The sequence below is a fragment of the Triturus cristatus genome, chromosome 8 (assembly GCF_964204655.1).
Source record: "Triturus cristatus chromosome 8, aTriCri1.1, whole genome shotgun sequence".
Taxonomy (NCBI): Eukaryota; Metazoa; Chordata; class Amphibia; order Caudata; family Salamandridae; genus Triturus; species Triturus cristatus.
The window spans coordinates 1229168162-1229185701 of NC_140591.1; the positions used below are offsets into that span (position 1 = coordinate 1229168162).

At 44.7% G+C, this 17540-nt stretch overlaps 1 protein-coding gene across 1 annotated transcript in view; it reads right to left on the bottom strand.

The window, feature by feature from the left end:
* Positions 1-898: 898 nt before the first annotated feature.
* Positions 899-17540, bottom strand: part of DYNLT3 (dynein light chain Tctex-type 3) — a 118781-nt gene continuing 102139 nt past the window's right edge. The window contains exon 5 of the mRNA XM_085622909.1: positions 899-7409. Within this exon, the coding sequence (XP_085479035.1) occupies positions 7333-7409 (77 nt within the window). The 3' untranslated portion in view covers positions 899-7332. The remainder of the gene's footprint in view (positions 7410-17540) is intronic.

Genomic DNA, 17540 nt, shown 5'->3' on the forward strand with positions numbered 1-17540 from the left:
GAAATACCAACTGATCCACCTTAAAATACTACATAGGACATTTCTCTCTGGTGGTACACTAACCTAGATGGGGAGGAGGGATGACTCAAGGTGTCTTAGACTATGCACAAGGGAGGGCACATTTCACCATACCATCTGGGAATGCCCTGCAATCCAACCGTTCTGGGAGGCTATTACGTCCCAGATGTGAAGTGTAAGTGAGAAGGAGATCCACCCCATGCCTATACTATGCTTACTTAACATATGTGAGGCCACAGATCTCACAGCTGTGGAGCAACAGTGGGTCACACTAGGGTTGACTCTTACCAAGCGAAACATAGTTTTAAGGTGGGGGACAGGTGAGATACCTACACTATAGGGATGGACAAAATATATAGACAGATGTATGATTGCGGAAAAAGATGCGTATAAGAACAGAGGCTTCCCCAGAAAATGGGACAAAATATAGGGAAAGTGGAACACATATAGAGGAGAAATATGTATCTCCCCCACAAGAGAACTCAAAAGGGATCGCAGGGTGAGATCTTTAGGGGAATACGTTGGTGTGGATATTTGAGACTTATCATCAATGTAATATATGTCATATATTTTATTATGTATGCTGTATGCTTTCTGTAAAATAAAATTCTACTGCCTGACTACTGTGTGACTGAATAACTTTCAATAAAAAGAATGTAAAAGAAAAAAAAAATGATATGACATTTGACAAAGAAATGTAGTACGCTAAAGGTAACTGGTGACTAACGATAACGATACGATAAGCATGCCATTCATAGTTAAATATACCATATGAAAAATTATTAATTCTGAACATATGTGCAGTGCAAGGACCATCCTAAATGTACACATGTTTCACTTTTTTGGTTCCAATGTCTAAAAAAATGACAATTCACCCATATTACTCTGGAAAACAAAATAATTTATTTGTTGAACGCATATCTATACAGAATGCTCTCATCTTTTTTACAGTCCATAGTGCAATCAAGGCAGACATAGGTTCAATAATGCATTCGTGCTCTGCACAGCTTGCATCAACTGCATCATAAGGAGTCCTAATAATACGAATATTTTGCTATGTATAGAGCACTTCGAATTAAAAGCCCTGGCTAACAGAACTTAATGATTGTATATGCAATATCAACGGAAATATATTACCTGAATAATAAACAAGATTTTAGCATTCTACAAAAGAACACAACGTAAGTGCAAGTCATATTGCCACAAAGATTGTAGACCATAACATCTTAACATTTAATTTGTATTCGCAACAAGCATTGCATACTGTCATAGATTTTCCAGAATCCAAAGGCAAACCAGGATGCACCAAGCAATCCTACATGCTCGACAGACTGTTGCAGTCAAACATAGTGTGATGACACAGCATAAGTTTAGAAGGGTCATGTCGCAACTCTGCTTACACTCAATGGTCAGTTGATTTGTGACAAAACTTTTGTCAAATGTAAAATAATTCTAGAAGCCAAATATTTATAACATTGCAAAACCAACTCAAATCCAAGATTCCACCCTGCAGAACACCATTTACTGTTCGGGAGCACAGATGAATACACTTCAAATGTACAGTGATTTTACAGCAAAATTACAGGCTTGGCACCTTTTCAAGGGAAGACAACCTGTGTGTGGCCAGCGATGTCCCAATACACTAGCCAAAGACCATCACTCCCTCCCAGGCCTCCATTTCAATCTGGAAACAGCTCTTGTTTGAATTTGCCCATTAAGGCTCTTAGTAATGGGCGCAGTTGACAGCATGGGTTATCATCCTTTACACCCACAAAACAAGTCCAAACTCACACAGTCTTCGAGTCTCAGTACATGATAACATTCTGTGGCATTGGCTTAAGCCACCATTGGATGTAAAGCTTCTACAAAGGCATGTGTAATTCAGGCACTGTATCGGTAATTGACTTCTGTCTATCGGGACTACATGTTGTGCAGGTGAAAGCCCAGCCTTACAAAAAACCCATAAAACACTTCCTTCGTGAAGGCTAAAATGTAAAAAAGCAAGGTGCGCCAAGGACCTTGCTGCTTTTATGCGTTTGTCGTTCTTGACAACAATTACATTAAAATCAAGTACCCTAGAAATGATAATTTCTGAATAATGACATTGTGTAATTTATTTACACTAGTATGCATTTACCTCATTTTGTATTATTGTAAATAGGCAATATAATATTGTACAAGTGTGTATATTTGTGCAAAATTAAGCAAATATGAATCCCAGAGGTAACCCAATAACACCATAAAGTACCAGCAGAAGGAGACATGCATCCACATACATCCTCGTGAGCCTGCAGGTTGGTTACATATAAACACTGAAACCTGGCAGTAATTTACAGATGCCTACTCCCTGATAAACTGTTACAAGCTAGGGCAAGGTAGATTTTCCGCCTGCATGGCAACTTACCACTGATGCGAAGAGCTGGTTACAATACACTGCTGCAATACATGTGCATATAAACTCCTGAAAACGCTTTGTATAAAAAGTTGCATCATAATAGTTCATTTTGCCTTCATCTATATGCCTTCGTTCCTTCATTGGTATAAGAAAGATTGTTTTAGTCATGTTTTCAAAGAATAAATCAACAGTTTTTAAAATTATTTTCCACAAGTACTTTTGAAATGTCTGATTAAGATAGAATTGAGAATACTTCAATGATTACGATAAGAACATGGCGTTGGTGTGATTGTACCTAAACCAAAGCTATGCAACAACCTTTATTTTCCTCTCAAATGGTTTTTGCTTACTTCTATCAAAATGTATTTTTGAGTTACATTTCCTGGCCTGTCTTCATGGTTATATATTTCTCAGTACCTATATGGGTATCAAACCCAAAGAATCAAATTAACCATTTCCTATAGCAAAGAATAAGAATGCCGCCCACACTAAACGCAGCACTTAGACGGTGAGGGGAGGGAATATAGAAACTGGGGTAGCAATGATTCCTAAATCCACCCTCATATACAGTATGGCATTGATTCCAAAATGCGGGCGAATCAGAATGTCCACCAGAAATTAATATTTGTGCAGTAATTATCCAACACATAATTCAGCCAAATATATACTCCCTCACCACTAACAAAACCTGGTGGAAATATCTGAAGAAATCACCACCACCTTAAATCAGCATCTCCCATCATCAGTGAAACTAACAGGAAGGGCAGTAACCAGCGGTGGGTCCTCCGCAATGGCAGAGGAGGGTCACCCCACTGGCTCAGAGCCAACAGCTGAAAAATAAAACAATATTTTATTTTTCAGCTGCTGGCTCAGCCAGCGTGTGTAGGGAGGGGCAGGCCGGACCATGGGAGGGAAGAGGAATGAAGTGGTATGTGCACTTCTAAGTGTGCATGTCTGTTTGACCAGCCGTCTTAGGTCATCCAAACATACATGCGCAGTTAGATTTCTCCAACCCAGCTGTTTTGCACAGAAACAGCACAGACTCCTTGTGTCTGAGTGACTGTCAACCAGCCCATGAGGCCAATCCCCGCAATGCTCTCATGCTATTGGTAATAGCATGAGAGCAGTCTGGGGATTGCACAGGGAGCCTCTGATGCTTTCCCAGTGTCTGCTGGGACCATGAAGCAGAGGAACACCGAGTCAGCTTTAGGTGAGTCTTATTTTTTTTATTACCCCCTCGTGCTCTCCCTCCAGCGCTCTCCCCACCCACTATCCCTCCACCCCATCACCATTTTTTGTTTGTATCAGCTGCCGCAGTAACAGTACAAACTTAGGGGCTGATTGTCCGCCATCGAAGCGGGGACTGGGACCGGCCGCCTGTAAAGAGGCGGTCCAGCACCCCCGATTAGGATGTTGAACATGCAGGATGCTACGCCACAGCGGCAGTCGCATCCTGCATATTTAACATTGCGGCGGGTGCTGCTGACGGCAGCACCCTCTGCAATGCTAAAAAAGCATGCTGTGTGTTTCCCTGCACTACGTGGCAGGCACGACGTGGTGCCTGTCACCTGTGTGGCGTGCCTGCCACCTGGTGCAGGGAAGTAGGGGGGTACCCAGTGCATAACCACCTCCCTCAACACAAGGGGCGCACACAATGGGCCCCCAAATCCAATCCCCGCCAGCCTTTCCATGGCGGTTTCACCGCCATGGAAAGGTTGGCTTTAGGCGACATCGTAATTTGGCGGACGCTACCTGCTAGGCACTGCCACCATTTCACACATGCTGGCTGGATCCGCCAGGCAATCGGAACGATTGCCTGTGGCGGACCCGTGGAGGGTGGACTTTGCGTCTGCCAGCACACCGCCCGCCATCATAATAGGGCGGGCGAAGAAGTGCTTTGCGATGGAGGTGAAACCGCCGCCGGCAGCCTGCCGATGGCGGTTTCACCACCATCGTAATCGGCCCCTTAATGCACAACTATAGCCTTGATTTAGAGCTTGACGGACGGATACATTGTCACACATGTGATGGGTATTCCATCTACTTTATTTTAGTGGTTAAACCTTACTTGCACTGTAAGGCCCCATGTCAGTGCTTCCTGTTAGGATGCTGGATTGCAGTTATGAACACTAACAGTTTGGTGCCGTTGCTAAATAAGAATAATTCACTTATCCACCCAAAACATAGGACCTTATATAGAGTTTTGCAGATGGGTACTTTGTCACAAACGTGATGGATATCCCGTGACATCACGGATATCCTCCACCTGTAATACGGCACTTGAGATATCAGTCATGTTTGTGACAGAGGACCCATCCACTAAACTCTATATTAGGCCCTATGTTTTTAAGTGAATACATGAATTAATTTTAGTTAGGCACGAGACAATGCACCAAACTGCAGGCCAGCATCCTAACATGAAGCACTGACAAGGGACCTTACAATTCAGGTGAGCTTTGGGGCACTGCCATCGTGGCATATTGCCCTTCCATCCTTTTCATGGGTGTCACAGTAGATTACCACTCTGCGGTGATAAAATGCACGCTGAAAAATGCAGCAAATGTGGTGTGGTACTAGCACGTTTGAGTGCATATTTGTGGAATATTTTAGCACTATGCTTCTGGTAATATATAGCTATGGAGGTGTCACCACAACTACAGAATGGGATAGCAATATAACCAAATCTGAAAATGTATCTCTGAATTAGCACCAATCTTTAAATGAGGGCTCTAGGATTTTTCGGGAAACAGACCACACCTACTATTTGTGCCCATCTCAAAATATTGTGTCATAAATCTATGTTCCTGAAATTTGAGACTAAACAGGCACTTGGCAGTCAACATCTTTCATGGTTTTATGCTTCTCCACATTCATCACACATTCCATCTTGGTGGACTGACTGATCTTTTTGTTCCACTGACTCAACTATGCAGCCACAAGAAGCCCTGCCGCCAAAATCTCAGGCAGCTTGGTATTGAATTGCCAGTAAAGAAGATGTCTTATTAACTCAGGTGTCTATGGAAGGGACGGGCTGGTGAATACAATGTTTGGCCAAATAATGAAAGTCATTAAGGAAGATAGTTTCTTGTGAGATAAAATGTGGGTGAGGAAACATATGTCTGAGTACCTGAGAACAAGATAAAAGGGGCTGGGGGTCACAAAAACAGGTGAATTCGTGTACATAAGGACAATTCGCATTTCTCTCTGCAGCAGTTACCAGGTTTTGCAAAGTCATGACTCTGGAACACTTGGCACAAACAACACGTCTCTTTCGTTAGACCTTAACTATTATATACCTGTATTTTATGTTCAAATTCTACATGTTACACCTCAAAGTATTAAAACACTTACAATATACACGAAATCTATGAAGTCACATTATCCTTTCTACATTTCAGGCCTCATGGAAACATAATGTATGTAAGGGCCAATATGTGACTTTAACTCAGAAAGCAGGCGTTGTGCAATATCCATATTTTTAAATTTGGCAGGCTCAATTGATGTTTTAGTGAAAGTTGACTTCTGATTCGCTGCCAATCTGCTTGCACTGCCCTCTCCTTCATGTGATAAGCCACACCACAAAACTTCATTAACCTCAGAATCAACATTTTCAATACATCCCACATTAACCGGTAACCCTTATAATGAGTGTCCACAGCCACTTATTGATTAGCATCGACAGCTATGCCCCCCTCAATTTCAAAGGGGTTCCATCCTAACGTTTTTAAAGTAAGAAAAGCTCTTTGTTTGCTCAGTGTCTAATAAATTCCTCAGCAAAGCCATATGCTGTTGGTAAATCAATACTCATGAAGAAATCTGTGGAGTTAGATTTATAGAAAGGAAAATGTGAGATTTAAAACAGTTTAGGTATCACCACTCTGGCAGGTATTGAATGATATATAAAAGTAAAATTATATTATTTATATTTAATCTAGTGGCAAGCTTATGGTAAGTGGGTGTATAAAATACTGGTTTGCAGTAATTTGCAAGCATGAAGCTGTAACATTAATTCACAACAAATGGCTGAAAACTATGTATGTCTGTTTTATTCTGGTGAATGTTTGACCAGGATTAATCCTTTTTCCTGAGCCCTTTCAGAATGACCACACTCCTCTGTCATTTCATCAGAATCTATTGGCCCTCTAGAGCCGGCAGTGTATGTCAAGATATACTGAAGAGGGCACTTCCTGCTTACCATGTTTCCAGTCAACTCATGAACACCACAAAGCTAACCAGTTATGTGACTACAAAAGGATCCTAAATTAAGTGACCTCATCAGGCTCCTAAACTTCCAGCCGAACAATACAATGATATATGTAAAGCTGCTACTGATAGGATGATGAAGAATCTGTAGGTACACCTTTGCTTTACAATGTGATGCGCCTCTGATACTTATAGTAAAAATCAATACTCTGCTGCACAGCACTGCAGCAATGCTCCTTGCACTCAAATGTGGCAGCTTTGATAATTAAGAGCTTTTGAAAAATATACTCAGATAAACCTTGTTTGATTGCAAGCACACCACCTCTACATTTATGTCAGGACATAGCATTCGAGAAACCTTTAGTTTTGAATGAGATAGGAGGCGGGGGCAGGACCTTAGCGACCTGAGCGTGTGGAAGCCATTTCTACCATTTTTAATGGGCAGGTTGGCCACTTTAATGAGACATGTAGGGAAATCTCATCTATTATTACTGATAAGAAAAATGTAAATGGTTTAATGTCTTCGAGAGATCTTTGCTATTTGTTTATACTTGATGTCCTCTGTAATTGTTTATGCAGTAGTCTTCTGGTCCTTGCGTAAATGCTAGCATTTGAAAAACATACTGTATTTAGTCTTTCATGATAGGTTTAACAGTTGCTGATCAGAATGGTTTGGTTGAATGTGTTGCAGAATGGTCGGTCTTCGTTTGCGTCAGCTAGAGAGGGATGGCAACAGCAAACACATTGACAATGCAGCACATGGTCCGATTCTCCCACCGCACTGTGCAGTTCCCTAATGCATGAAATAAAAACAACAAATAAGTCATACAAAACCAAGTTTAAACACAAGGATCCCTACAACAAAAAAACATTGTTCCAATACACCATAGCCCTGTAACATAAATAGATCTAGGAATATTTATATTTAGGATCAATTTATTTTTTATTTTTGTAAACAAACAAAAATAAGTTAAAGAGGTCATGTAAGAAAAAGCATGAACATAAAGATTCATAAAACAAAAATCCCCTGTTCGAGTGCAACAACAGAACAGTTCAACACAAAAATAGATCTATGTTTATTTTTAGACAACAAAACGCGGTTTGTTTGTATTTTAAAAAAAAGAATGAGGTAAAGAAATTATACAAAAAAACCTAAACATGAACTTCCCTGGAAACATAGACTAGGGTTTAGCTGGAAAAGAATATCTTAATGGAGCACACCTTGATGAATATAAATATTCAGGAACTAAAATAAAGTGTATTTTTATATACATTATTTTTCAACTCATAAATGTAATTAAGTTTATTTTATTTAACCATTTATGTAGTGTGTGCAAGGCCATTAGGTATAGGGCACTTGACTTCAGAACTCTCAAAAAGTGGTCAGCATGCCCAATTCCAACTGGGTTATCATCCCAAGAACCACAAAATAATTGCAAACAACCCGGTTTTACTTGCGACGGTACATGTTTGGCAGCAGGCACACAAACTATTACGCCTTTCACCACTTCTCCACACCAAGGCATTCATCTGGGGTAATTCGGCCCTACTCAGAGTCAACAAACTATTTTATTGGAATAGATGGTTGATAAAAGGTGCCAAATGCATTGAACAACTATATACAAGTGGATCCCTTAGGATACAGAGTTTCAGTGATGCCTTTGGACTGACACATGTAGACCACTGGAAATATTGTCAATTGATCCACTGTCTATGCACAGCAATAGAAGTACACTGTTACCCTTACCTCTTCCCCAATCCTACAATATATCTGGACTTGGGGTCACTACAAAGGACTGGTCTCTGGCATATATGGTGTATTAATCAAGGTTCAACATTCCACTAGACCTTAGTGGCAACCTGGCTACACTAACAAACAATATTGGGCTCGGATTAGACTCCAGAAAGATGGGCAAAACTAATGCTGGCCACTGATGGGGCATTTCTAGAGTCTAACCTTATGTTCCAATATTTCAAAATTCTAAATGAATGGTATTGGACCCCAAATAGGCTAAAACAAGCCCATCTCCTTGTTTATGACCATTGTTGAAAATGTAACAAAGAACCATATGACCTACTAACCATCCTATTGACATGCCCCTCACTCAAATGCTATTTGAGAGAGGTCTGGAGACACATATATAAGTGTAGCCCTTTTGACACTAACCTAACACCCCCTCTTGCTTCTTTATGAAACAAGGGGTGCAAATCTGTATATTCTTCGCCACTGGCAACAATCTAGTGTCCCCACTCTTCATGAATGGATAAGTGAATTGTACCATACAGTAGTGTAGTATTGTGGGACGTGCTGGACGCTAGGACCAGCACACGAGGGTGGGAGGAGCACTGGGTGGCAGAAGAGGAGGAGTGAAGGAGATCAGATTAGAGCAGGAACAGGAGAGCAGTGGTTGCATCGAAATAAAGCTCCCACCACAGAATCGTGCCAGTGTCGTGTATATATGCGCTGCAACACTACAACTGGCGACGAAGGTGGTCGTGGACCGTGCCTGTCTTACCTGTGTCCTGGTGTGCGCTCCGCTGCCTCGGAGCTGTGCTGTGCTGCGGACTGGGAGCTCACCCCGGTCGCATTCTGCCCCTGCTGTGTTCGTCGTGCGCTCCGCTGCCTCGGAGCTGTGGGGTCTGCCGCGACCTGGGTGTCCACCCCAGTCGCGTGTGATTGTTGCTGTGACTCTTCGTTGCTGCAACCCTGGAGCCCACCCCGGTCGCGTGTGTGTCTGCGGTGCACTCTGCTGGTCGCGACCCGGGAGCCCACCCCGGTCACGTGTTCTGGGCTGAGAGTGCCAGTGCTGCTGCTGCTGTCTGCGGGCGTCTGTGGAGGAGTGCGGGGTCGTGTACTGAACCCGGTGGCTGAGTTTGTCATTCTTAATGCCTGTTCCCGTGCTGCTGCCACTGTGTGAGTCAGGACTGGTACTCTCGCGAGAAGTGAGATTTCACCGGCGGCCATCTTTAAGTCAGGCGCCTCAACCAATCCCCTGCGAGGAGTGCCCGGCGGCCATTTTGAGGTCAGGCAAGTGCTGGGAGTTGCATCAAACATTGGCAAATGCATAGCAGATGAGCTGTCACATGCTTCAACCTACATTACAGGGTCACATTAATATGAATAGTGGACTGCACACTTGTCCTTTTGCCTGTACTTGGTCACCATTAATGCTAGTGGCAATAATTACATGTCAAGTGGCTGGTGGGACCACTCCTTTCCTAGGCTTCCTGCTGGTGAGCCTACACCATACCATAAGTGCAGATTAGCGTTAACTGTACTGCATTTGAGCCGAGTGACAAGCGCTTTGAAGATTCCTGTGGTTAGACTATTCACTGCAAATCAGTTGCTCAACCATATTTTGCACGTTCATATACTATGTCTGGATCGCCAACGTCAAGACAGAGTCATGCCTCTGCTAGCGCCAACACCAGGCCGGAGTCACCTACGTCCACAGCGCACATGGGTGGACACAGACTTGACATGCTCGGGGTACCTTTTCTATGCCCGCCGGAACCCTTAGTCCTCATATCAAGGGAGGCATGGGCCTTCGCTGGCAGGAATGGCTAGAGGACATTGAAGATTTCATGAAAGGGTCACATGTGACTGAGGAGGTGCAGCAACTGATTGCACTACGCAATTTAATCGGTAAAGATGTTGGTCAGATTATAAAGGAACTTCAGGCTGACGCTGCTTCGTCCTATGCAAATGTGCGTGACGCGCTAAACAGAAAATTTCTTCACAAACAGAACATTGATTATGAAAGATACAAAAGACTCAGCTTTGGGGTCTCATCTGCCGCTGAGATTTTTCAAGAGGCCATCAGGAAGGTAATTCACCACATTCCCAACACTCTAAACTACAGTGATGACATCCTCGTCTATGAAGATACAATGCAAGAACACGACACGGCGCTGGACCAAGTCTGCCATGCTCTGTTGGATGCCAATCTCACTTTAAATAAAGACAAATGCGAATTCCACAAATCCACACTAAACATTTTCGGACACATCTTCTTAGGCGCCAGAATGAAACCGGAAAAGATTGCAGCTTTGAATGATACCCCAAGGCCGCGAGACGCTGGGGATGTGCGTTCGTTTTTAGGCATGGAAAGCTACTGTGCACGCTATTTCAAGGATTATGCCACTATCAGTTACCCTCTGAGAAAGCTGACCAAACAAGGACACCCATTCCAATGGACCACGAGATGTGATCAAGCCTTTCACGCGATCAAAGCTGCGGTTGAATCTGCCAACAACCTTGCATATTTCAATTCTAGAAGGAAAACTGAAATCGCAGTGGATGCGAGTCCCGTAGAAATTGGAGCTATATTAGCTCAACATGACAGAGAGAGTGATCAGCGGTATATTGTAGCATATGCCAGTCGGAGTCTCACGGACACAGAGAGAGCATACTCTCAGCCCGAAAAGGAAAGCCTGGCGCTAGTCTGGGCCTGCAAACATTTTCACATCTTTATTTACGGAAAACACTTCACACTTATCATGGACCACCAGGGCCTGATAACCATCTTCGGAAATCCCCGAGCCAAAATGCCACCCAGAATAGAGCGTTGGGGCATCTGCCTTCAAGAGTATACCTATACCATCATCCACAAACAGGGAAAAGCTGCAAATCCAGCTGACTATATGTCCAGACATCCCAAGGCAACGTCCAAATCCAATCCATCATTAGCTGAGGAATACATCCATTTTGTAGTGGCTCAAGCCAAACTACCTGCAGTCCCTTTGGAGGCCATCCTTGACGCTACCAATGAAGATGCCACACTACAAAATGTAAAACATCGCATTCAGACAGTTGGAGAAATCTGGAGGAATCCGGACAGAGTCAACAAATTGACAGTCATGAACTGTCCTCTTTCAGACATGTGAAGGATGAACTGTCCATCACCTCAGATGGTCTTGTACTAAGGGACAAGCAAATCATCATTCCGAAACAGTTGCGCCAAGGAGTCATCAACCTAGCGCATGAAGGGCACAGAGGTATTGTAGCCACGAACAGAGCACTGCGGGAGCACGTTTGGTTCCCTACGTTTGATCAGATGGTTTAACTTACACTGAAAGACTGCCCACAGTGTCAGCTAGTAAGTCGAGAGGATCCACCTGCGCCTCTCCAAATATCTGAACTGCCTGATGGCGTCTGGCATCATGTCGCAGTGGACTTCTTTGGCCCATTACAATCTGGCAAGTAAATCCGGTCCTAATGGACGAATACTCACGTTTCCCAATTGCGCACCTCATAGCGTCAACCAAAGCTGCCACCACCATACCTGTACTGGATGAGGTTTTCGCAGCATGGGGCATACCGAAGATAGTGAAAACAGATAATGGCCCACCATTCAATGGGCAAGAATTTGCCGCATTTGCCAACCACCTAAATTTCAGACAACGAAAGATTACTCCCTTGTGGCCATAGGCCAATGGAATGGTGGAAAGATTTAGGTCAACTCTAAAGAAGACTATCCAGCAGGCAGAACTTTCAAAGTGTGATGTGCAAGTGGCTTTAAAGGAGGTATTACGAGCATATCGAACCACACCGCATACTACCACAGGCAGATGTCCGGCAACATTAATGTTGGGTCGTACTGTGCGCAAAAGAATACCAGCTTGGGAAGACGTAGATAGTGGTATGTCTCAAGACTCAGAACACGAAGAATTAGCAGCAAGAGACAGACTGAAAAAGGAGAAGATGAAGGAATACACAGACAGACGGAGAAAAGCTGCACAGCCATCCATCCATAAGGGAGGCTGGGTATTGGTGCGACAAAAACAACAGAGAAAAGCAGACTGTCAATATCATGCATGCCCACTGTTGGGTGACAAAACAAAAAGGGACCTTGATCACAGCTGCGTCGGAGAACAAAAGGATCACAAGGAATGTGACGAATTTTCAGAAATGCATGAACAATGTCAGAGAAGCGTTGATTGCACCCCGCAGTGTGGCAAAAGGAGATGCACCTGAGTCAGTAAGTGATTATCGACCTTCAACGTCTCCTGACAAAGGGGAACGGGCAGCTCAAGATGTACCTCTCCGGCCGCAGCGAACTCATCGAAGACCTGTTCGCCTGATTGAAGAACTGTAACTATGTTGTTTTCCCTTATTATTTACTCTGGCATGCACGGACACATCTGAGGTATTTCAAGTTGTTTAAGAAGGGGGAAGATGTAGTATTGTGGGACGTGCTGGGTGCTAGAGCCAGCACATGAGTTTGAGAGGTGGAAGGAGCACTGGGTGGCAGAAGAGGAGTGAAGGAGATCAGATTAGAGCATGAACAGGAGAGCAGTGGTTGCATCAAAATAAAGCTCCCACCACAGAATCATGTCAGTGTCGTGTATATATGCGCTGCAACACTACAAGTAGTACATGAACAGATCATATACAAACTAAATGTCAACTTGGACAAGTTTAAGAGCATATGGGGACCCTTCCTGACAAACGGAGGTAGCCCTACTTGACCACCAACCCCACCGGTTTTTCACTTAGCAACCCTCTCCCCGGAAACCTAACTCCCTAATGATACCAATAAGACACTACCTATAAACTCCAGATCCAACCAGACACCTCCTCTGGAGTAAAGCCAACTTCCCTGGCTATCAATATAATGATATGTGCTCCTCACACCCAATAAATACATGTGGGACACACAAAGGTGACATGAAACCACTGATAAGATCAACCCATAGGCTATTGACAACGTACCTTTTACCCAGTATACAATTAACCCTCACTTCCCATAAATATGTCTCCCAAGTTTCACATAGCATACAACCCCCTGGTCATCCCAAGGACACAGTTACACCCACCTTCCTTCCCATTAGTTCATGTTTCACGCAATGGTAATGAGCAGTTAGGACCTTGTATATAAGAACATCTATCAGCTCAAGACACTCCTCAACCATCCATTCACATCCTGACGACCCCACAAAGCAGTATGAATGGCAAGGTAGACACCGCTACTATCCACGAGCCAAGACAACAACAGTTATCACAAGTGATTTTAATATGGAACAGGGGCGGATTCTCCACTAAGGCGTAGGAGCTTCGCCACACAGCTCGCAGAGCAGAAACAAATTTAAAAAAATATGATAATAACCTCGTTATTATAATTTTATTTTTCTTTGGTACTGGGTTGGGTTAGGGCTGGGTGGGGCTTGGGTTATGGGGGAGGAGTAGTATTCACACTCCAAGTGTGCATGGCTGCTTGCCTGACCGTCTCGGGCCGCCCAAACAGTCATGCACACTTTTCATCTCCCCCACCAGGCGTAATGCACAGCCTCGTGAGGAACAAGCACAGGCTCCCTGTTCCCGTCTGAGTGCCAAACCGTGGAGCTCAGACAAATCGCAACGCTGCATTGCAGCATTGTGATCGGCTATGGGGAGCCTGGGTGCTACGCGGTTTGGACCTAAGAAAAGCAGCAAAGCGACGGAAAGACTGCAGCCATTTTACAGGTTAGAGTTTTTGTTTATTTCAAAACCGCCACCCCCATTCCCCACCAGCAGCCACTGCTTCAATCAGTGTTCGGCCCTTGAGCTTCGAGGCACTTGTGAACTGCTGTTCTACAGACAAACTGCCTAGACGCAGAATTAACGTCTTGTCTGGCGGGCTCAGAGGTGATGTAACGGGGGATGAGATGAGAGTGAGCCTGGGGGGCTTCCAGGTGGTGAATTTATTTATTTAAGCAACTTGTAGAGCGTGCAAATACCCTTAGGTGTGTCTGCGCTACGGATGGCAAAGCAGAGGGAAGGCCAGGAGCGGGTGGCTTATTGGTTGAAGAGCCAGGTCTTTAATTGTTTCCGGAAGGTAAGCAGGGTGGGACTCATCTTAATGTGAAGGGGGAGTATGTTCCATGGTCTAGTATGGCGACAGTGAATCTTCTATCGCCCCAAGAAGCTTTCTTGGCTCGGGGGACAATCAGCAGTTTTGATGCTGATGAGCTCAAAGGTCTGCTGAGCATGTAGGAACAGAGAGTTTTCTTCAGAAACTCAGGTCCTGTGTTGTGGATTGCCTTGTATGCAACGCATAGAGCCTTGAACTTGGTTCTACTCCTGATGGGTAGCCAGTGGAGCGGTCGCACCACCTTGGATACTGGTTTAAACTTGGGGGTGCCTGACAGAATCCTGGCGGCTGCATTTTGCACCAGTTGTAACTTATTTAGGACTCTTTCCTGAGCAAGTAGACCATTACAATAGTCAACCTCTGACATACCCAATGTACTGATAAGAGTCCTGCCGGCTGGGAGAAAAGGTAGTTTTTTATCATCCTGATGACATGGACGGATGAGGAGACAACTGCGTTGGGGTGGTGTATGAATGACAACTTGTCGTCGAACATAACACCCAAGTTTCTGACCTTTGTGACGGGGACGGAGGTGAGCCTAACTTAGCTGGACACCAAGTGGGGGACCAGCTGGGGGAGAGATTACCAAAGATCATCAATCTGAATTTAATTTGAGGCAGTTGTTTGCCATCCACGCACTAATGGCTAGCACTCCCTCTTGAAAGTTTGCCGTAACTGCCCCTCCGTCATTATGAACCGCTAGAACCAGTTGTGTATCGTCGGCGTATGAAGTTAGTCGCATATCGTAGGATTTGATGACCCTTGCTAAGTCTGACACATATATATTAAACAAGGTCGGACTCAGCGATGATCCTTGTGGCACACCACACGAGAGTGCAAATGATGGGGGTTTGAAGTCGCCAGGAATCACTAGTTGAGTCCGATTAGATAGAAAGGAGGCCAGGAGGGCCTTGGCTCTATGTCTGATGCCGATGGCTGAGACACGGTCGATCAGGGTTGCGTGGTCGACCATGTCAAATGCTGCTGCGTAGTGGGCAAAAGAACGATGGATTTAACCCAGATCTTTTGACTGGGGGAGAATGTTTGCATTGTCAGCATTCCGTCCATCATTTGTTTGCTGTAACACTTTTCGCCCTGGGTGGGATGGGTATGCCAAGACGTGGGTCCCTTGCTCACTGTGCCACAAGATTCAAGCTATCCTGGCTGAAGAAGGGTGACATACCCTGAAACCGGTCCCAGGATGCTTGTTTCCGGTCCAGGGAGGACCTGGCCTGGCAGTTCGGTCTGGACTGTTCCCATGGGGCACAGGGTCAAGACTGATTTGCATATGGCTGGGTCCAAACTGGGGTGGCGTAGTGGGCAAAAGAACAATGGATTTAACTCAGATCCTTTGACTAGGGGAGAATGTTTGCATTGTCAGCATTCCGTCCACCATTTGTTTGCTGTAACGCTGAAAGATCCAGTAGCACCGGGACCGCGGCACCCCCACGATCAAGTATCATCCTGATTTCATCGGATGCCTTGATGAGGGCTGTTTCAGTGCCGTGGCCTTTTCTAAAGCCGAATTGGGTGTCATCTAGTAAGTTATTTTCGTCAACAAATGGGCCAGCTGAATGTTCATGACCTTTTCAAAAAATGTTGCCGGGAATGGGAGACATGCAATTGGTCTGTAGTTTTTGGTATCTCTGGGGTCAAGGTTGTTCTTCTTTAGCAACGGCTTTATGACTGCCTTTTTCCAGATGGAGGGGTAAGTGCCTGTCCTAAACATCGAGTTGCAGATGTTTGCTAGGTTGGGGCCTATGATGTCGGGAATCAGTTTCAAAGTGGTTGCAGGGCAGAGGTCATTGGGGGATCCAGATTTGACAGTGGAAATTAGGTCAAAGATCTGTTCAGAAGAGACCTGGCTAAATTCCGAAAGATTAGGAGTAATTTTATCATCAATGGAGCTGACTTCAGGGGGGTTGGGAGAGTTTTTATCGTTGCTAGAAGCGTCAGTCAGATTGTCGGTCTTGGTATGGGCTGAAAAATTGGGCTAGATATGGCTGACCTTTTCTTGGAAAAAGCTGGCCAGATAGTTGCAGAGAGTTTGGGTGGCGATTGTGAGGGAGTTGGTCCCTGGTCCTGATAGCTTGGTCACTACATGGAACAGTTGTACTGTTTCAATTTGCTTGAGGTAGTAATTAATTTTCTCTGTGATTAAGAGGAGTTTATATTTGGTCATTGCCTCCCTGTAGCGGGTTTTTTCGGCGAGGTCGTAGTGTCTTTCTTGATTCCTGCACCTTTGTTTTTCCTGTCTTAGTGTCTCAGAGAACCAAGGGGCGGATGGTGTTTTTCTATTTTTAGAAGCATTTTTGAATGGGTTAAATGCATTGTGGAGCCATTGTGTGTAGTTAATGGCTGCCAGTTCAGGATCGTGCAAAAGGTCTTGCCAGGTGGATAGCAAGTAAGATTTGAGGACATGAGGGGCAATGCTACCCCATGCCTTGAACTGCTTGGGGGGAAGGGAGCTGGCATGACGGGGGGTGTTCCTCTCTATCTGGATGTCGAAGAGAACATCACAGTGATCCGTCCAGGTTAGAGGGAAGACGTTCTCTAGGGAGAGGTGAAGAGACCTCTTGTTCTTTCTTCGGAACAGAACGCTGGTCACACCGGGCTCTGATGGAGTATTAATACTTCCTCGGCCCATTGTAACAAGGCAAGTAGTACAAGTGTGGACACCAGCGGGAAATCAGCCAGGGGCTCTCTTCTTTGTGGCAACAGTTGTGTTGAACGAGCCCAAATCTGTCTCTGCAGAAGAGAAGGCTGCTTACACCGGACTCTGGTCAGGTATTAGTACCTCAGGGACTTAGTGAACTGGGTCGCGGGTAGGCTGCAGATGGGGGCTCAGTCTCTGTGTGGGGGGGGGGGGGGGGGAGTTTAACCCGATGGCTCAAGTTGATGCAAACAGACCCAGGTATCTCTTCGGATTGCTCATTTCGGGATCTGGTAAGGTATTAGCGCCTCATTACGCCAGGGAGTGCTCCTAGAGTACCCTCACCTCATGCACTTTGCCAAAATCAACGATTAGTAATAGACATAGTGTTTGCCCTCGGTCAATCCTTGCGGACTCA